The 22,208-nt window shown below is 42.0% G+C and overlaps 1 protein-coding gene across 1 annotated transcript in view; it reads right to left on the bottom strand.

Moving 5' to 3' along the window:
* Window positions 1-22,208, bottom strand: part of NEMF (nuclear export mediator factor) — a 273,128-nt gene that overhangs the window by 18,754 nt on the left and 232,166 nt on the right. The window contains exons 26-29 of the mRNA XM_069208695.1: window positions 18,365-18,512; window positions 17,588-17,665; window positions 17,289-17,489; window positions 1,747-1,779 (exon numbers count right to left, since the gene is read on the bottom strand). Coding sequence (XP_069064796.1) covers window positions 1,747-1,779; window positions 17,289-17,489; window positions 17,588-17,665; window positions 18,365-18,512 — 460 coding nt within the window. The remainder of the gene's footprint in view (window positions 1-1,746; window positions 1,780-17,288; window positions 17,490-17,587; window positions 17,666-18,364; window positions 18,513-22,208) is intronic.

Here is a 22,208-nt window from a genome sequence, read left to right as displayed (position 1 = left end):
CTCAGCGTTGCTCCACTCTGCGCCGCTCCACTCCATTTTGCATCACTGCATTCTACATTCCTTTACTCAAAACCAATGTTCTCTACTCCACAGGACTTTACACCAATCTACTCTTTACCACTGCACTCTACGCCACTATTATACTCTACTTTGCAAACTTCTATGCCACTGCACTCTGCACCACTATACTCTGCAACACTCTATGCCACTGCATGCTAAGCCACTCTATTCTATTCTGCACCACTGTACTCTACAACACTGATCCCTGCGCGATTTCACACCAATGCACGCTAAGCCACTCTATTCTACTCTGCACCACTGTATTCTACGACACTGGTCTCTGCACAACTCTATTCTACTGCACTCTATGACATTACTCTGCAAAGCCGGCACTATCCACAACTACTTTGCACCACTGAACTCCATGCCACTATAATCTACAAAACTCTATGCCACTGCATGCTAAGCCACTCTATTCCGTTCTGTATAACTGTACTCTACGTCACTGTGTTCTGCAGCACTCTACTCTGCGCCACTGACCTTTACGGCACTCCACTCTGAAAGACTGAACTCAACTCCACTTTACTCTATACCACTGCACTGTAGGACTCTGCAGGCTATGCCACTCTACACCATTATGCTCTGTCACTGCACTCTATGCCACACTATTCTACTCTGCACCTCAGTACTCTATGCCACTGCTCTCTGTGCCACTCTACTCTGCTCCAAGCTATTCTGTCACTACATTCTATGACAGTACTCTGCAAGACTGCACTCTCTGCACCACCGCATGCTACACCACTCTACACCACTGCACTCTATGTGGCTGGAGTCTATGTCACATTATTCTACTCAGCATGTTAGCACTCTAAGCCACTGCTCTTTGCACCACTCTACTGTATTCCACTGCACTCTACTCTGCACCACTGTACTGAACTCTGTGCCACTACACTCTGCATCAATCCATGCCACTCTATTTTGCAGCACTGTACTCAATGCCACTGCACTCTACACCACTCTACTCTACAGCTCTGCACTGCACTCTACCCTGAACCACTCCACGCCACTTCACTCTCCTCTGAAACAATCTACCATACACCACTGCACTCTACGACACCCTAAGCCAGTCTACCCTGCACCACTGTACTTTACACCACTTCACTCTAGGCAAATCTACTCCGCTTTATAATGCTCTACTCCATTAAATTATACTCCACACTGACATTACGATGACAATCTACTCCGCTCTATGCCACTCTACTCTACGCTACTTCAACTCTAGGGAAAACCATCTATGCCGCTTCACTCTACTCTACAACACTCCATTCCACTCTATGCCACTGAACTCTACGCCACTCCGTAACACCCCACTCTACTCCACTTTACAACAATCCACTCCATGCCACTCTCCTTTACCCAACTAATCTAGGCAAGAGCTATTGGCTTTGCCAATGCTTGTTCTCTGCTGGCAATTTCTTTTGGGGTAGTTTGTCAAAACTGGACTGTCTTATAAATTAACTCAGCTTCTGCTGACCTGCGCTGGCCGTTTTCGAACTGTTGGAATGCTCCTAAAACATCTTGCACCATTAGTGCATTAGAACACACATGCAAACACTCATCCAGTTACTGACATATGACAAATATACACAGACAAAAAGAGATATACTCTTCATCATAAGCAAGTACTTACATCTGGCACACATATACATACCAGCATTTTATTTAAAAGAATGGGAGTCAAAATACCTCATTTCCTTGCTGCTCTTGCTCTTGTTCTTCCTGCAAAATATAATAACCTATTAGCATTGACCTGTTATCACCTCATTGTTAACATATTTTAAGAAAACAAGACTAATTGCTGAGTCCAGTAACTCAGAGTAATTTGTTTTTAAAACCAATATCCCTGGAATTCGTCCTCAAACGAATCTTAACTATCTGACAACTTCGAAAAAACATGCAAGCATTACCAAAGTCTTTAGGTCTGTTGAAGATCACATTGTATATGAAAGCAGACTATTTACCTGCACAAGCAGAAGACAACACCCTGCAAGCAGAAACCACCAAATCATTCATCTGCACAACAGTAAACCTTGCAGAAGATCGTAGCACCGATATCCCCCTACACATGCGCACACATACACATGCATGTAACTGGGGTAACGATAAAGCAAATAAATAACACAACACCAGTTTGTATTGGAGTTTGCACAAGTTTATTATCAACAAGTAGCCAATGTAATGGGTTAATTCGTGGGCGATACAAGGGTGTTCCGTGATGATAGGACCTATGCTGGCCACCTGGCTGATTAGCCAAAAAGCACTGGGACAACCAACTGCCGATGGACTAACAGGGTGCCGTCACTTTCATCTCAGGAATCTGCCATAAGGACTGAGAGTCAATTGGTATGAAGGGCCTTTATGGGATTCCTTCAAGAGGTTGCTTTCATGAACCCAAATCCATGCCGTCGGCCCCCTCATATTCTCCTAACTCTTTTGTGTGACCCCTTATTTACAACCTGACATTTCAAGGCCCTCCTGCAAGTTCAAGAGAAATAAATAAATGCCCTCTTTTTGATAGGTAGACAAGCTATTAGCGTAATATTCCTTTATATGCTATTAATTAGGCTGTGTCTCATGAAACCAAATCTCCATTGTGCTGTAACCATACGCATAGCACTCTCAACTATTCTGTCAGAAAGTGGGATAGTGGTTTCTGACCTGGCCTCATTTCAGAATCTACATGGAATGATCTCTGACCATATATTTTTTACACAAAACATAAAAAAGCAGTACATTATGCATTCCTGATTCCCTCAGGATTCGGGTTACAGGAATCACAACCTTCCTTAATACATTCTGGGAGGGGTGGGGTGTTCTATCATCTGGCCCCTTATACTCTGATCTCAGCCAGCCGTTTACTACTGCTCTGAGAGGAAATGGACAAGTAGGGTCTACATGACCCTGCAGCTTTGTGTGGTGAGACACTGCAGCTAAATGTCTTGCAACCCAAGCATCGCTTTTATTGTTGTATTTATTCCATATGAAGTCTTGCACTCTTGCTTCCAAAGGGGAGGCATTACAGCTTCCTGAGGCAGACACCCTCAGGAATGTGTGGAAACAGATCCTTTGATGCATCCATGTCCTGGGGCGAGAAATAGCTTACCTAGTTCTGACAGTCATAGGTCCATTGCAGTAGATGTGTTGGAAAAGGTGTCATTATTGGACTTCCCCTGTGGCCTGGCTACATGTCACGTTACTATACAAGCACACATTGACCAGTTCCCTCAATAGACACAGTGCCAAAGAGCAGTTGGACAAGTGGGAATTGATAGTCTGTACCACAGCCATATTTAAAATGAGATCACTTTCACATAAAGGAGTTGAATTTTGCTGGGACTCAGAATGTGAGACAAGTTTTAAAAAAATTAAAAAGAAACTTAATGCAGCACCTAATCTGAGAAATGTTGATCCAAAGAAAAAATCTATCATCACTACTGATGCCAGTATGAAAGGCTTGGGAGCAGTGTTACAGCAATCTTGCAGTGATGGTTTAAACACCATAATGTTTAGTTCCAGAGGACTAAAGGATAGGGACTCTAGATATTTGGTGGTTGAGAGAGAAGCTCTTGCAGTACATTTGGCAGTGAAGAAACGTTTGTGGGGGTCTGATTTTGAAATCAGAACTGATCATAAGCCACTGGTTGAAACTTTTAATAAAAAGGGTTTGGATCTTATCTCAGGAAGAATAACTAAATGGGTGATAGCGTTACAAGAACATAATTTTGAGGTTAAATATATCCCTGGTGCTGATAATGGGGTGGCTGACACACTTTCAAGACTTATCCCAGTTGATACAGAAGTGACAACCACTAATCAGTTAGATGATGAAACTGAGTGGGTCTATGAATTAGAAAATGAAGTTATTTCTGAACAAAGGTAGAGAGAGGAACTTAGATCAGATAAGGTGTTGTGTGAAGTCATATCGTGGTACGCACGTGGTGGATCAACAAGAAGCAAGCTTTTGATATGTGCAAAATGTTTTGGGAGTAAGGGATGAACTCAGTATGGTGAAGGACTGATTATTCAGAAGTACTAGACTTGTACCTCCTAGTAGTTTGAGACTAAAGTTGATAAATTTTGCGCACAAGACACATGAGGGAATATCTAAAACCAAAGGGAGGTTACGTACATCTTACTGGTTGCCTGCTGATCGAAAGGGTTGTATGAGATTGCCTTATTTGTCTTAATTGTGTTAAGTCCAAATGTACAAGAACACAACCTATGATCATCAGGGAGCGTCCCAAAAGTCCTTGGAAAGATATAGCTTTGGACATTGTTGGCCCAATTTATGGTGAAGGACAACCTTTATACATAATTGTGCTGTTGGATGTTTTTTCCTGTTGGCCAGAAAGTTGTTTCATGCACAATATAGAAACAACATTTTTTACTAAGTTCTTAACAGAGCTAATGGGAAGGGTACCTTGAAACTCAGATAATGGAGTACAATTAGTTTCTAAAAAGATGGCTGGATTCTTAAGCAAGAGAGGTATACAAGAAGTGTGCGCTATATCATCCAGAAAGGAATGGCTTAGTTGAGAGGTTCAATATGGTCATTAAAGAAACCATAACCTTAGCCAAATCAAATTCTATGGACTGGAAAGTAGAAGTAGAGAAGAAGATAGAAATGTACCGATTTGCTCCTCATAGTACAACTCGGAAAATGCCTTTTGAACTATTTAGGGGGAGGCTCCCTAATGCAATAGAACTACCTTAGGGTAAATAAATATGAAATTGAACTAGGAAAAGAAAATTTAAATAGCTCTTGGAAGAAAAGGGAATCTGTAAAACTGAGCAACAACAAGAGGAATTTTGATGAGAAACTGAGGTAGAACCTGGAGACTTAGTTGTAATTAAGCTTGCTTCAAGAAATAGTGATGGAACAATATTCAGCAAACCAATACGTGTTATTAGGATCTTCAACAATTCTATTAAAACCGAAGATTACCGCATCTGGAATCTTAACAGAGTAGTGGTGATAAGAGGGAATTCTGTTGTTTTCTAAAGAATTGGAAGGAGGTGTGTCTGATTCCTGTGAGAATAGTAAAGATGGTAATATCATTGTGAGGAAGTCGTGTGGAGTAACAAAGAAACCTGGACATTTTATAGACTATGTATAGTTGTCATTTTTTTGTGTTATGTTTAATTATCGGACTGATAAATGATAATCTTGTAAATATCTGTCATTATTTGTGAAAGGAGGGAGGTGTGTGGTATCTGGGTTAGCAACTGTAGAATCTTGCACTTGTTGGATTCTGAGAGCAATATATAGAACACTGTACATGTCATCAGCAGGGAGTAGAATGTTATGTTCTGAACAAGAGGAGTTGCTGGGAAGAACCAATGTCAAGTGGATGGAATCTTCTTTTCTTCTATAAAGATCTTCCTTCAAGCTTCTTAGAAATCCTTGAGTGAAATATGGGATTAGAAGTCTTTATCAGAAGAACAAGTTACTTATCTTTGGTAATGCTTTTTCTGATAGAGACTCTTGAAGATCTGCTCTTCTGTATGGTTTGCACTTGTGCAGCCCCACAAACTTCTAGGAAGGTTGAATATTGAAAGCCAGATCCATCCCTGCAGGTAGGGTTTTTGCTAGATTGTTTGCATAGGCAATGTCCCAGGTAATCAAAAGGGGAAATCTGGATATGGTCTCAGTTCTTGGAGATCAGCAATGTTTTTGACAAATTTATTGTAATACTCCATCATGCCTAAAAGCGTAATCAATTCCTCCTTAGATCTGGGTGAAATCATTTTTAAATCATGTCCATCAGCTGGACCTTAGGCTTTATACCATCATCAGAAATGTTATGACCCAGAGTGTTTATAGTGTTAGTTTAAATTTAGCACTTTTCAGTCTTTAGAGTGATGTTACTCTCCTCCAATCTCCTTAAAACTTCTCTGAGCTTTACATCATGTTTATCAGCATCTTTCTAAAAAACAAGGCCATCATCTTGATAAATGCAGACACCCTCTATTCATTTCAGGCTTTTTTCCATTACCCATTGAAAAACAGATGCAGCAGAAACTAGCCCGAAAGGAAGCCTGACAAATCTGAAGGTACCGAAAGGAGTTATAAAAGACGTACAGTCCCTGGCTGACTCCTCAAATTCGACCTGATGGTAGGCCGAAGTGAGGTCTAAAGTACTAAATACTTTTGCTCCTCCAAGTAGAAGTAATAACTCTGAGATATTGGGTAAAAGGTATTTATCCACAACTACATTGTTGTTCAAATGTCTTAAATCTACACGTAAGCGTAAGCTACCATTAGATTTCCTTGCTGCAACAACTGCAGCCAACCATTCTGTACCTTCAACTTCTTCTATGATCCCACTAGCTTTTAACTTACTTATTGATTTCTTCTTTCATTTCCTGACGAAGAGCAATAGGCACATTACAAACTTTGCACCTAATGGGCTGAGTATTTGCTTTAAGCAAAACATTATGTTTGTAGTCCTTCAAACACCCCAGGTCTTTCCTGAACACATTAGTAAATTCTGATTTTATTTTCTGTAAGTATTCATTGTCTGAGACTATTCCTAAACAAAACATTTCATTCCTGTCTTTAATGCAAATGGGAGAGTCAGAAGTCGGATCAAGCATTACTCTTAAATCTCCTTGATGAAACCCACTAATAATGCTGTCTCCTTTCTTTGAAACATATATCTTCCCTAAAACCAATAGTCCCTTGTATTCAATTAGACCAATGAAATACCCTTGTATTTTGATGGGCTCACCAACATATGCACATCGTTTTGTATCCGGTATCAATAACACAATCTTACCTCTTAACTTTAACTGGAAGAAATTATTTGAGATAATAGTTATTTGTGCACCAGAGTCAAATAATACTTTGGTTGCTTCACCTTCCACTAAAATGGTATCTATAGGGCCAGGTTTTTTTTTCTTTTTCTCATTTATCTCAACCCGCAGTACTATCTGACTACATGCAAATTCACGTGTGTCAGAGTTCATCGCCTCAAAACCTTCATGATCTCCCTCAACACAGTTAACTTTAGTTTTTGCATTTGTTTCTGCATACCAAACCCAAATGTCTCTTCACACCACATTTATTGCAAACCATTTTAAGTGCAGGTGTCCAATTCTATCACATCTATAACATTTATGTGAAGTAGAGTTATATTTTTCTCCACTATCTCTTAGTTGTATTTTTTTAAATCTTTCCTTCACTACTTGAATCTTTGACTCTTTTCCCACTTCTTTCCTTATGAAATCAACACACTTTATTGAGTGCTCTATTATTTTAGCAATTACTAACACCTCATCAAGTGAGGGTTTGTCCTTCATCCACAATTCCTCCCTCATCTTTTCAATATTACAGCTCAGCATAAATTGATTGCATATGCGTTCATCTACTAAGTTACCTAACTTGCACAAGGACGCTAGCTTTCTCAATTCAGTTACATAAGCTTCTACAGGTTCTTCTTCCCTTTGCATTCTCTTAGAAAAAGTATATCTTTCTAAAATAGTACTTACTTTGGGCAGATAATGTTTATCCATTTTTTTTTATGCAGTTCTCGTACTCATTCAAACCTTTTAACTCCACTTCAGGAAGGTCAGGTAAATGATCAAAAATCTCCTGACCTTCAGATCATAAACAATGAAGTAGTAAAGAAGTTTTTCTTTCTGCACTCAAAGAAGAGCCACAAACCTTGGTATACAGTTCAAAAACTTTTCTCCACTTCTGCCACTTTATGGGCGGAGTGCCTAGACTAGAGAGGAAAAAAGGAGGAACTGGAATATTTTGCATGATATTTTTTTGTATTTCCCTTTATTTTTGTAGAGTATATCGTATATATCAATATAATCAAGACCCGCAAATTACCGGTCACTGACCTTCTTTAAACTTAGTGAGGCTAGCAGCACTAAAAGAGACCCAGGGTGTGCCTCTTGTCTGCTACTTCAGCGCTGGGGCTGACTTGGTCTCACAATACAAAATGGCCAAGCCGCAGCTGCCATTTCGACACCGGTGAGACATAGCGCAGAAGCTGGCAATTTATACTGTGCCCCACCTCACCACTTTTCTATGCTGCACTGCCCCAAATAATGCCACATACTGGAGCCGGAAATGATGATTAATAATGTCCAACCTTGTGGTCCAGCCAGTCTGCCTGACTCCAACACAGCAGCCATAGAGCATGGCGCCCTGGCAGAGAAACGAATCAAGGCCTGCATTGCAGACTACTACTGGGGCACCACTTCTTAACTGAGCAGAGAAACCAGTCCAGGAGCCTGCACCGTACTCAGCCCATACCTTTTCCAGTCGATAACTAGGTAAGAGCACCCTCCCCTGCTGACTACTACTTAGGGCCCATTCCGCATCAGCTCCATGAAGAAAATGTGGTTGCTTGGGAGCCACACAACGCTGCATCCCACCTTTGTCAAGTAAGCTGGACAACAGGGGATGAGTGGACACAAGGGTCAGTGGAGGAGCACTGGGGCCTACGCATAGGGGCTTAGACAGACTACCCAGCTATTCTGTGCTCATGGGTTCAAGCTACAGCCCACCGCGGAACATACATTTGGGCTCATAGGGCATAGAGAATTCAACAAGAAGAGCTATACGCTATATTGTGACTGGCTTGTCCCCAACACTACACCTCCTGCAACAAGGTGAGTTAATGGAGATACTTTTATGAGGTACTTGAATCCCAGCAGCCTACTAGAGAATGCACTTTAGCACAATCTTCCTTGAGTCGCTAGCCTTGGCCCTTGGCTGTAGCCTGCATGCCTCCAAAAAAGACAAAATCGAATAGTGTGTCTGGCTACTTTCAACTGACAGAGATATGAGATAGACACCTTTCCATTACCAGGGATGGCGTTATGGCCTTAACTAAGGAAGGCCTCCTCTCTTCCCTTCAAGACTTTAATAAAGAGTTGAGAGAGGAACTAAAAGCAGACCTGACCACCCACTCCGTTCCGACCTTAATGCCAGACTCTCTACCTTGCAGCAGCATTTAGATTCAGTCGGTGCTCGCACTACAGATCTAGAAAGTCAGTGTCAGCATTTAATGTATTGATTGGAAGGCTCTTCTGATCAACTTAAGGAACACCTGCAGGTCGGGCTCTTGAAACGTGAAGGTGTGGAGAACCAGTTAAGGTGGAATAACATTTATCTACAAGACTTGGATGAAGGAGTGGAGGGTCCAGACATGGAGGTATTTGTGGTTGGCATGTTCTCTGAGCTTCTGGGGGACAATTTTCCCAAAGACAAATTGGAATGTGTCCAGTGGTTTGGCCCACTAAGACCTGGGGAGGGCAGGTGTCCCCGGGATGTTCTAGCAAAACTGCACTTCTTTAAGTGAAGGAGGCGATCCTACAAGCAGCAAAGGAAAGTGGAGTTGGTCTCCTTCCAAGGCGCAACATGCTCTGTGTTTCAAGACATCGCTCCAGCTGTCTGGCTTGGCGACTACAGTTTCAGCCTGTTACTAATAAACTACACTGCAAACGCACCAAAAACAGGTGGACCTATCCCTTTGGCCTCGCCTTCAAATACCAAAACAAGTCACATCACTTCATGGATAACAGGGAGACAGCGACAGAAGGCAGAGACGCCAGGTGAAACCAAGAGAGACCTTCCATGAGCTCAACTACAGTAGCAGACAAAGAACAATGGCTATTGCAGTGACAATCAAAATGGCAAAGGAAACGTTGGGCCCCAAGTTGAAACGGGGCCCCTTGCCTTGACAACTGAAGCTACCCTGCAGGGGGACTATGATCTCCATCTACTTTAAACCTATATGTTAAGCTCCCTTTTGGAGTCAGTGCTACTTGATCAGGTGCCAATTTCCATAGCTCTCTAAGATAGTGGTTGATTGACCATTGAAAGGGGGAATCTCTTCTATATGATTACAATACCTACTTGAGGCCAGTTTGCCTGGATCTTATGTCCTCAATGTTCAAATGCTTTAGTGGTACATGACCTACACGCCCGCATGTATGCAATTTATAACTGTTGTATACCATTTTTGGGGAACTAGGTTTCCAAATGTTAGTGTTTGTTGTTCATGTGTATAATCCATGAGTTGGATGCTTCTAATTTGTCATGGGAAGGGACGGCGGAGGGGCCAGGGGATGGCCTCTATCCACTTACAGGTACTGCAGAAGGACGGGGGAGCATGGGATGAGGACCTAGTTCTGGGGCCATTGCATGAGTCTATCTACCTAGTGCTTTTATGGTGTTAAGGCTAACTTGGAATGTCAAAGGTCTAAACTCTGTGGCCAAACGTCATAAATTATGAAAATACATTCTAGACAGGAAACACAATATCATAACATCATAGCATTACAGAAAATGCACCTTAAACGTAGCGAGAATCCTAGACTGTGCAATAAAGCGTGTCTCCTGACCTACAGATCCTCTGCTCTTACAAAGCACAATGCGGTAGCCCTCCCCTTTCACTCTTCTTTAAAGTTTTAACCAACGGGTTGTAAATCTGATAGGGAGGGGAGAGTACTGATGGGGAAAGGAAACATAGTGGGTCGAATGTGCGCACCAGCATTAGTCTGTGCCCCAAATACTGTCCATGCTGCTTCCATTCAATCGTTTCTCACCCTTCTTGGAGAGTTTGCTGAAGGATTTCAATCTCACATGTGATTCTGAGTTAGACAACACCAACCCACATTGCACCTTCACCAGGAGCTTTTCTAAAGCCCCGAAACAAATGTTCAGGTCTAAGAGACTAGTAGATGCCTGGAGGATTAACCACCCTGATACTCAGGATTGTACTTTTTTCCCATTCACATTGCACATATTGCCAACTTGACTACACTTTCCTAAGCCAATTACTGGAACACTCCATTAGGAGACACAAATGTCATTCTATTGCTCTCTCAGTACCTGTGGCCCTTACATGTGAGTGGGCTGCCCCAACTCCTAAGTACTGTTGATGGCGCTTTCCTGGACCCTTTATTAGAGACTGTCTCTTCCAAGATGAATTGCTCAAGACTATTAGGGACTTCTTTCAAATGAATTACCCTCAAGATATTAACCTGTCCAACACGTGGGGTGCCTTTAACTAAACAGAAAACCCAGGACAGGTCGGCACTCGAAGCAGAACTAAGAGCAGTAGAATGGCCCACAAAGACACTCCATCACTAACATTACAGAGGAAGGTCACCACACGTAAGGGAAAACTAAACGCGATCTACATGAATAGGGCAGAGGTTACTTTGCTATGCCTTTAACATGGGGAACAAGGTTTCTAAGCCCACTTAGATCGAGAACTTTCAAGCACGAGAAAGAATACATCAATCACAATCTAGCAGGTGGCGGGATGGCAACATCAGAAGAGGATAAAGCAAAAGCCTTCCTGGATTTTTACAGGAAGCTTTACATATCTGAGCCATCGGAGGAAACTGAGCAACAAGGAGACCTGCAGGAAGTAAACCTTCGTCAAATACCAGCTGATCAAAATGAGGCTTTAGGTAGCCTGATTCGAGAAGGCGCGGTCAAGTCTCTATTTCTACTCTAAACTACACAAATCACCCAGGCCAGATGGCTTCATGGCCCAATTTTATAAGACCTTCAGCTCTGATTTGGTATCCCACCTGATAGTCCTGTTCAATCATATAGCTGCTTCCTGAGAAGTCAAACATTCGATGGGCGAAGCACTGATAACGGGCCTCCCTAAACCGGGGAAGGACAGTCATTTTTCTGCCTCCTACAAACCCATTGCACTACTCAATCTAGATGTCAAACTCTACACTAAGATCCCTGCTACACGGATGGAAGAAATTATGCTGGATTTGATTCACCTGGATCAGTTGGGATATATCAGGGGGAGACAGACGCACGATAACTTGCAGAGGGTAATCCACCAGGTCGAAAAGGCTACACAAATTCCGGCGGTTCTTCGAACACTGGATACCGCAAAAGCCTTCGACCAGGTGGATTTGTCCTTCCTGTTTCACACTCTCTGTTGGTTTGGCATGTGCAAACAATTTATAAATATGGTTCAGGCTGACCTAAGTAAGTTACAGCATGGTACCAGTCAGGGGTGTCCGCTCTACCCACTGGTATTCTCCCTCAGTATAGAACCCCTCACAGCCAAGGTGAGAGCTGAGCCATTGATCCAGGGCCAACCATTTGAATCAGTTAATCACAAACTTTTGCTGTTTGTGGATAATGTGTTGCTCTCCCTAACTACTCCTTCGATATCCCTTGTGGCTCTACAACAGGAATTGGCACTTTATTAGACAGTGACAGGTTACTGTATTAACCTTCACAAATCCTTCCATTTAAATCTGATCTTACCCACACCCGAGATGGAAACGCTGGATCGCTCCACCCCTTTCTAAAGGGTTAAAAAAGTCCTTACCTATTTGGGGATTAAAATTACTCACAAAGTTTCCAATCTACATCATGCAATCTACCCCCTGCTCCCTCAATAACTTAAAGCTATCCTTAAAAGTTGTGCTCCCATGTATCTATCTTGGTTAGGTTGCATTCACACAAAAAAATGACTGTCTTACCACAGTTTCTATTTTTTTAAGGGGCTTCCCGATTGAACTATTTCAAAAATTATTCTCGGCTCTCTGCTGGCCAGCTTTTTTGGGCAGGACCACAGAGCTCAACTACCTTACAAACTGTTGCGCTTACCTAAGGAAGCTGGTGGACTGGCTCTTCATGATGTTCCATTATTACTTTAAGGCAGCGCAACTCAGAGTGCTATCTGAATAGGCACTGAGAGAATCAGATAAACTCTTGCTCCATATGGAGCGGGCAGGGGTAGGCCAATATATGGGAAGTTTTATGAAAATTGAAGGGAGACCGAGCCCTTAATGGATACCGTAGTACACATAAAAAAACAACCCTTAAAACACGGAATGAGGTAAATCGATTGGCTGCATGGGTAACTTTCCCCTCCCCATTCACTCCTATTTACTTTAACCCTGCCTTTCTGCCTGCACTTACGCCTGGCCCTTTCAATCTTTGGAGGGAGGGGTGGTGCCTTACCATTTCTGATTTATTCCATGGATTGGATACCCTCATCTTTATAAATTGCCAGTGGGACGGTGGCCAGCCAAAATACAGAGATATACCATTAAACTCAACTGAAACACTGAGTGCTTCACCCAGACCTGAGTTTAGTAGCAACTAGAGACCTTTCTTCAATCGAGAAATTTGTAAGACAAGCGACGGAGGCTAAAGGTAATATCTTTTTTTCTACTCCCTTTTAATTAATACTGCCCCAAAGATTCTATCACGCCATATAGACTTCTGGACCAATATACTCAGGGACGTAGTCTCAGACAAGCACTGGCGGAAGCTATGGAGAGACATCCCTATATTTAACCATTCTATGGGAATGAGAAGCTATGGAGAGACATCCCTAGATTTAACCATTCTATGGTAATAAGAGAGGCCTACTATAAAGTACTATATGATTGGTATCTCTACCCACCAAACTCAAAAAAACGTATCCCAACGCATTTGACCTGTGTTGGAGAGGTTACAGGCTGTACGGGGATTTCTGACACATTTACGGGTAGGTCCCGTGCTGGGGATTGCCATCTCTCAATGAGTATGCTTTTCCCTTGGCTTGTGTTTACCTATGGAGCCTGATACTAAATGTGGGACGGTTGACCCTTACATTAGACTAGCCTGACATGCAGCCTTTTTGTAGTAAGTGACTGAAGTTTAATGTGACTGACAGTTTGTGACACATTGAGGTCTTGAGATTTAACCAATAGGAGAAGTGTTTAGTTGAGTTTTTTGGTCCTGATGAAGTGTTGATGGATCATATGGACCGTTTAGACACAAAACATGTTGACCCTGTCTTCAGGGGTTTAAGATAGTTCCTTATCCCCTGCCTTCACTTGTATTATGAGATTGTCTGAGCATTATCTCATTCCCCACTCTCCTTTATATGTTTTTATTGCTTTGGCCATCACCCTTTCCTGATCATTAAAATTTGGTGTCCTGTACGGGTTTGGAGCCAATTTTAATTATTTTTCTCTCTCTCCTACTTTCTGTAGTGCCGGTAGGTGGGCATTGATCTCTTTACGTTTGTTTCATCATGGCACAGTGCTACTAAGAAAAGATCTCCGGCAAAGAGCCCCCTTACGGGGGTGCCCCTCAGACATTGCAGCGCCGGTCTGACGAAGAGCTTGCCCGATTATGAAGCATGACATCCAGGTGGATGTGTGAGGGCACTTGCTTCTAGCATAAGGGTTGCCCTGTGTTCTTCGTCTTTTTTTCTGGGGAACACTGTATTTTGTATTTGTATTAAGTAGTTTTGGGAGGCCATACACTGGACTGTTAGTCTCCCTGTCCCTCATTTTTTGTTTGTACTTTTTTAACCCTATATAAATAACATCTAAGCACCTGTCTTCTGAAATATATATATATATATATATAATAATATTTAAAAAAATCAGTCCCAAAAGATTCAAAACTTCTTCTTTATTCCTTCTTATTGGTGTCACTCCAGCCAAGCAAACACGTGTTTCATCTGGGGTGTGTCGCCCCACGACTTCCTCATAGCTTATTATGGTTATCCTCTGTGGTAATCCTCGATTCGTAACTTTCCCTCAATAGTATCTTATTTGTGATTATTCGTATGCTCTTTAGCTTATACTGTTCTTAGAAGTATGTTTGTTGTTAAAATTGCTTCCCATCCTCAAAATTAAGCGTGTCCTCTATTTTATTTTAAATCATGTCTCCGTGTTCTAATTAAGCTCCTTGTTCATAGCGTTACTGTATAATCCTGTGCATTAGTTGTATCATCATTTGGCTATCTGGCTCCAAAAACCTTTTGATGTACTTGAAATGATTCATTACTTCAAGTGCCACATCATTAAGATACTAAATAATAAAAATTAGAAAACAAATACCAGGTCTTCAAATTCGATACCACTAAGGCAATAATTAATTTACTGGTACTTAATCAAATGCATTATGCCAATAAACTGCTTTTAAGCCTCCCCTCGCATTTCTTCTACCCACAGGTCAATGTGCTTAACTTTGCTACCAGAAACTTGTTTCACTTGTCTAAGCATTTACCCGCCCCTCCCTTTTGCCCCAAGGTTGGGTGGCGTTATGCAAAAAATAGGCCCCCCATTAATCATTGACAAGGATATTCAGAGTAGTCCATGACACTTCCCAGTTTACCTTGCAAACTGTTTGAACTGCTAAGCACACTTTAGGAGTTGTCCATCCCGCAACCAGAACTTACTGCGCTCACCTAAATTACCTTGTACATCCTCTACACTAAACTACCCTATCTCTCAGCAGAGTATCCAGTGTTAAAGAAGCTTGGCAACACTGTCAAAAAGTCAAAACGGGATGCACCATAGGTGCTGAGCCACAAACAAGCAGAAAAGAGAACTACAACCTCACAAAGGTAGCAATGACCACTTCTGAAGAAAGTTTAACAGTTATTTCTGAAGCGTGGAAACGAAACAAGTAACATTAACATAGAGGAAACACCGCTCCATCTTGGAATGGCAGCAGTTTCTTTGAACTAAAGGTTGATGCATTCTGATGACCTATACTACATAGGTAGAGCCAATAAAACAACTAGTTTCCTGCTTAGTGGTTGTTGCTATGAGAAGCTTGGAAATGCAGGACTGATGAAGACATTATGAAACTTAGATCATGCTAACTCTAGTCAGTATCATGATTAACTTGTCTAATAGGTGGCAGTAGGACGAGGGTTTTACTTTTCTCATTGGGTTTGTAGAAGAGGGCCTGAGAATCTCTCAAGAGTCAATGAGAGATTAGGAATAGGATGAGCTCAAACTCACTGAATTATATATAGACGTAATTTTGTTTATTTTTTTTTTATTTTTTTTTTAACACTGTTAATTTTGTTGGGAGGCATGCTGCAATCTCCGCTTTCACTCTCTCCCATGCGCAAACAGGCTTATTGAGCGTCTGTGTGTGAGGACTCATGGTGGGGGCTGAAGATGGAATACTTTGCCTTTAATGAACACTCATCATCAACAAACAGGATCTACCCGACATACAATTATTTCAGGGAGCTGTGGTAACCAGTATCAGCACATCAAAAAGCTGCGCCCTAGACATCAAATCATTTTTACATGGGTCAAAGAATCCTCTCATCAAAAGAAGGCAAAAAAAGGCATCTGAAAAATAGCAATACATATATTCCAAATAGGTTTTATTGTATACAAAACATAATTAATGCATTTGCCTACTTCATATACACCAATTAATCAAACAGACCCCATCAAAACCTCCCCTTTAAAAACATACATAAAGCGCAGTATCTCACATTTAAAAGGAAAAAAACGAAACCACGAAGGGACAGAAAGGAAGGCCAGGCTCGAGGGCAGACCAAATCTTTACACATTAGTCACGCTTCAAAAATTCCAGTAACTAGTAATTATGATTGCCCTACAAAGCTCCAGAATGTCGATGTTTCTGTACAACGCCTCCGAGTTTACAAGATCATCCTCAGGACATGGTGAGGATTGCATATTAAAAGGTACTTTCTGAAAGCGGCACCAACACATCGAGCCACCACATTATTTCACGTGAAATCTCAAACCCCAATACATCCTTTATAATTCCGTACTGTGTAGCATCAATCTCTAACTGTTTCTAGTCGACAAGCCAAAGTCCATTCAAAATACTGCTTGTATAAATCTCTAAGGAAAAAAGTCCACCTTGTCCAACCAATGCAGCCTTAGCTCCAATGATACTTGCATTCCATTCCGATAACGAGAGTCTCTACTCCTACCCATTGCAAGCATTCATTCAAAGTGTCTCCAGGCAAAGCAAGATCGGATCTCGCTATGCAGTAGGCACTTTTAGTGAATGCTTGAACTTGTTAAGCAATATTTCGAACAGATTTTGACTTGTCAGCTAAACACCTTAAGAGATTGATGCTACACTGTACAGTGTTCCAGGAAATTGAATTGCCCCCACCCTTTCCGCTTCCTTAAAAGGTCTATAAAACTATGGGTTCCCACAATCCAACGTGGGTCTTACAATAAATGGGTCATGGGCCCTTCACATCAACTGCCTTTCACTTGAGTTGGCACAATTTTCCATACATTAAAATTCTGTTTACAAGCTTCAATGAATTAACTAAATACAGATGTGCTTCATTTTATTGTCATTGTGTACAGTTTTTGCTACACTGGTGGCAAAAGTGGAACTATAGAAACTCTTCATTTAGTCAATTGGTCATTCTGTTGTCTGTTAACAGAGGCACCAGAAACTCTAAACATAGACAACTTACCTTGTCCTCTTGCTGATCCTCTATGGCTAGATCTTCAACTTCCTTTGTGATCACTTGGACTGCATTTGGATCGTCTTGTGTCCCATGTTCATTTGCTTGTAATTTATTTTGTACTTTTTGGGGTGGGTTCTTTCTAGGTAGCTCCTTGGTTTTGCCTTTCTTTCCTTTCTTTACTTTTTCCTCTTTGACTGGACCTGCAGACTGTGTAATTGGCATACAAGTACATATATATGAAAAGATTAACAATACATTCAGATGTGATCAAAAGAGAACTGGCAAAGACAGCCCACAATACTTACTCCCAGCAGCTTCATTATGAGTTCTCTATCTTCCTCATCCTGATCCTTGTATTTTTCTTTCATTTTTTTCATTTTACTCTGTAAAACAACAATTCAATCTAAATGTTAACTGATTTAGACAGGAACACAATCCCCTGCTTTCGTTTCACATCACAGTTTGTTTCCAAAAAGGAAGGCAGTGGATTGCGTGACACAAAACACCCACACACTTTCCAATGGGTCCTGTAGCTCTGGAACGATCTTGGTTTTGCAAACCTATTCACCATCTCAAGATACATGTTACCCACCCATAGGTCACTGGGATTCTGTTACCACTGACTTGAACAATGATCTGGTCTTGTTTTATCAAAGACCAGTTTCATCTCTTAATGAGATGTAACCAAAACAACAGTTTTATAACCTCAATAACCCTAAATAACCTTTGAAGTAATCCATACATTAATATGTCATTTAATTCATTTTCTTAGATTCATTTATGAAAGATTGTATTTACACTAAACATACGGTCTTAAATCAATTCAGAATGTATCCTTGCACTTCAAAAATATGAACTAAAAGTGATGGTACCTCAGTTATGCTCAGGGAAAGTGCAATACTGGGTTGCAGTGCTACAATGGTTTTCATGAGAAAAGAATCAGATTTGACAAAACCAAACAAATACTAAACTAGACTACACCTGACAACTCATTGCCCTACAAATGCCTGGAATCGTTCCTTACAGAAGAGGCAGCTTTTCAAAGTTAGCAGGGAAATACCTTACCCAGCAACCATTGTTACCTTTTGGCCCCGCTTCACAGGCAGCTGCGTTGGGAGGTCTTTGACACTTTGCTGATGGCCAGCGTGATGAGAATCACATTGTCTCCTCTTTTGTTCTGATGGGTCCAACTCGTCACCTTCGTTTGGTCTGGGCTTTTTCTTCATTTCCCTAATGTAGTCGAGATACGAGTTAAATTAAACGCAAGCATGTTCTACCATCAAAAACAGCAGTACCAATATCTGTCTTAAATCAAAAATATCAAGATGTACACTTGTACCCAAAACTGCTAAGCTGAGGCAAATGGTCTGACCTTCCTTAACGGCCTAGTGAAAAGAATACTCGCATCCCATCTAGCTCCCATAGAATATAAGGAGGTTTTCCCGCCCTTGAGTCTTCTTAGTCTCCCACGAGACTGTCAGAAGGTGCAGGTGCAGACATATTTATCGCTGGCTGTCACAAATGCATTAATGAACTGATATTTCATACATGCAGATATCTGCAATTGCATGCCTTCTGAGGAAAAACATACACAGCTTCAATGGAACCATATGTAGCAAAGGGAAAGATTTCCACTGTCCCTCAAAACCATTTGCTTTTAAATTTGATGGAGCATGATCTCAAAGCAGCCATGTTTTCTGGTTAAAATTGCATTCCAGCCGTGGAAGAATTAATGCTTGAGCTGCTGCTTTTTTAGGAGGTCAGGTGAAAGAGAAGTCTTAAATGAAAATATGCCACCTTGGTTGCTTTGGTTACATGAGAGATCATTGATAGGGTTTGGGAATGATCCCTAACAATGTTACAGTGGATGAGATGGACAGTGGGAGCACAGCAATATGTAGTTGTTTAGTTTATCAGATCTAAAGCTCTTTCCGTTTTGGTGAATCAGTGGCATGAGGTATGCATACACTTTCTTGGTAAAGATCTAGCTTTCTGTCAAATATTGAGTAATTCTGTTCAGCCGTTTTTCGGGAATTGCAGTTTTACTTTGCACCTTTAAACAGCAGCAAACCGAACAGCAAACCCAAAAATAAATTTCCTATGGAAGCGGTTCTTAACTACAACTACTCAGTGGCGACCGCCACCGTTCATAAAAAAGGTAGACCTGTGCTACTGTTAAAAAAATATATACGCTTTTGGTTCAGGGGATCACCCACCAGCCCTGGGGAGGGGGGCAGTGGATTCCTACCCTGCCCCCTTTATATTCTTTTTACATTCATTTTTAAGGACAAGGGGCTTGAATACCCAAATCCTAAAATGGCTGCTGCCACATCTTTGTTGATGTGGTGGTAGCTAATCATATCTCATATTTAGATCCGTCGAGTCCACAGATCCTCTGTGGCATGATATATATATATATATATATATATATATATATTTTTTTTTTAAGCCTTAAATTCTCAAAACCTACTGAACAGATTTACACCATTTCACAAAAGGCAGGCTTTCTGGATCAAGATCTAGCTATCTGCAAAATTTGGTGTAATTCTGTTTAGGCTACATACACACAAATGTGCATGATGAAGCCTCAGTTGAGTCAAGATACCCATCCTACTCCCTCAAGAGCAGCAATAAATAGCATACTACACTCTACCCAGCTGTAAAACTGGTTAATGCCATGCCATTTTTTTGTTTTAAAGAAGGTATTTAATAATACCCAAGAAGCAAGGGGTTAAATGCAATTAAGTGACTCCCGAACAGTAGGAAAGTTGTTTCCGTGTGTAAAGTAAATGTAAAAGGCAATCTGCAAGACAGTGAACAGGGATTTTGGCAGGACAATTTTAATCTGGCGTATCAATAAACTGGAATTTCTAAAGAACAAGTTACTAATCTTCGGAAATGCTCTTTCTGCTGAATACTCTATCGAACTGGATATTCCCCATCTTTAGGGTACCATCTAGGTGCAGTCTGGATCTGAAACTTTTTACAGCAGTGCACCCATGCGTTACTAGGTGGTGCTGGATGATTCCTTGTTAGCCTCGTACGCCCCAGAAGTAACGCCAGAGAACCGGTGTGCAAGACGGCCGCACAACTGTGAGGCCCCAGCGGACAGGGGCGAAAACCAACATAATAAGCAGCATTTTGCGCACACCCCGCATACTACTCAGCTGCCCGCTGCCTGTCGGAGGCCTGCTGCCGAGAATGATGAGACAGCCCTTGGATACTGGCCAGTAGGCATGCAAATAAAGAAGAAACATGGGGCTCATTGATGGACTAAGATGGCAGCTGTGCTGCGCTTGGGTCCTGTTGTTTCCTGAAAGGAGCCCCACTAGTGAACGAGATTAAGTGGCGAAAGAGGAAGAGGACCCATCGCTTACCAATTCTCTCCTGTGACCGTGCTGAGGTCTGCCAGGTAAATGACTGGGAGGGCCCTGGGGCTGCAAGGCGGCTGAAGCAAGAATCGGGTTCGGTGGTGGTGCTGTGGACGGGCTTGACAAGCTGCAGTGTTGGTACCGACCTGGGCACGTGCCGCTCAGCTCTTGGGCTTATCCAGAGACTGTCTAGGAATAAGGCGGTGAGTGTGAAAGGGAGCCCAGATCACCACACTGCAGTGGGGTACCGGTGCGCAAGCTGCAAGAGGAGGGAGAAGCGCCCTAAACACAGACACCTGTGCACCCAACGGCCGCTGAACCACACACCATAAACAGAGCTACACGCTGGACCCTTCAGGTGGCATTATACGAGCACAGCATCAAAGCATATTTCTACTGCATGTGGGCTGAGGGGGACTTCATTGAACATTATACAAGCCCACTCAGGCGGACGGTCACCTATGCCATAGCTGAACACCATCCTGTGGCCTACTATGTAATATTAGCTGCTGTGCCCATGAACACTCAGTCTGCTCATGTCTCCCCAATTGACAGTTTGCGTGGTAAGGCAGGACTGCGCTGAAAAGATAAGCACAGTGAAGTGGAGGGACAAACATTATTGGCAAGTCAGCCATATTACAGAAAACCCATACCATCAAAGATCATTTAGAGCAACATAGCAAAGTTGCTCCCTGGTCCTAGAAGTGAGCACCTTTGCCATTCTGGACATCTGTGTTACCACATCCATACTGGTCCACCTCATCGTAACATAAGAAAAGTGCTGGATGGGGGAAATGTGAACCTTGACACATCAGGGAACCTACGACGCCATAATCGTGCTACAGTGTGCTACCTGCATGGCTGGCTAGTCCATACCCGATGTGAGGTGTATGATGAAACACACTAAATTGGATGGCTGCTGAGCAGTTGAAGGGCTCTTGTGAACTCTGTGAGGCACATGAAGCCTAATGTGACGTGACACAGATGGGTTGGGAAATTAAGGTTTCATATGTGACATGTTATTTTGTATCAGAAGACTTCCTGTGACCACTTGATATGGAAGCTGCTCCTTTTTGGCATGTAGCCCTCTTTAGGTTGGTCTTAAGATCACTAAATAAATTTAATTAAAAAAGAAAGAAGTGACAGAGTGAAGCCTCATCCGAGAGCCACCCCTGCACATCAACATCAGTTTCTTGCTTGACATTTTCCACACCCTCAAAAGCACAGCATGAACAATTGGAGGTACAAATGTGTGAATGTCTTATGTGGGACCTTTTTAGATGGAAAAGGGAGGCAGTGAGGAATGTGTGGATAGATAAAGTATCCACCAGAATGAGCATTACCAAAGATAAGTAACTTGTTCTTCTAATAGATCCTTCTAAATGCAGATTCCACACCTTTGAATAGATTCCAAAGCAGTACCTCCCAATGGTGTAGGTTCTATGGAGTGGACTCAGATAAAAAGGTCCTGCAGGAATGAATGGACAAAATACCCTTCACATCGGACTTGGCTGTCAAGGCAGTAGTGCTTCATGAACATGTGTGCTGAAGCTCA

This window comes from Pleurodeles waltl, chromosome 9 (assembly GCF_031143425.1).
Source record: "Pleurodeles waltl isolate 20211129_DDA chromosome 9, aPleWal1.hap1.20221129, whole genome shotgun sequence".
NCBI classification, from domain to species: Eukaryota; Metazoa; Chordata; class Amphibia; order Caudata; family Salamandridae; genus Pleurodeles; species Pleurodeles waltl.
This window is presented reverse-complemented; position numbering and strand designations above follow the sequence as displayed.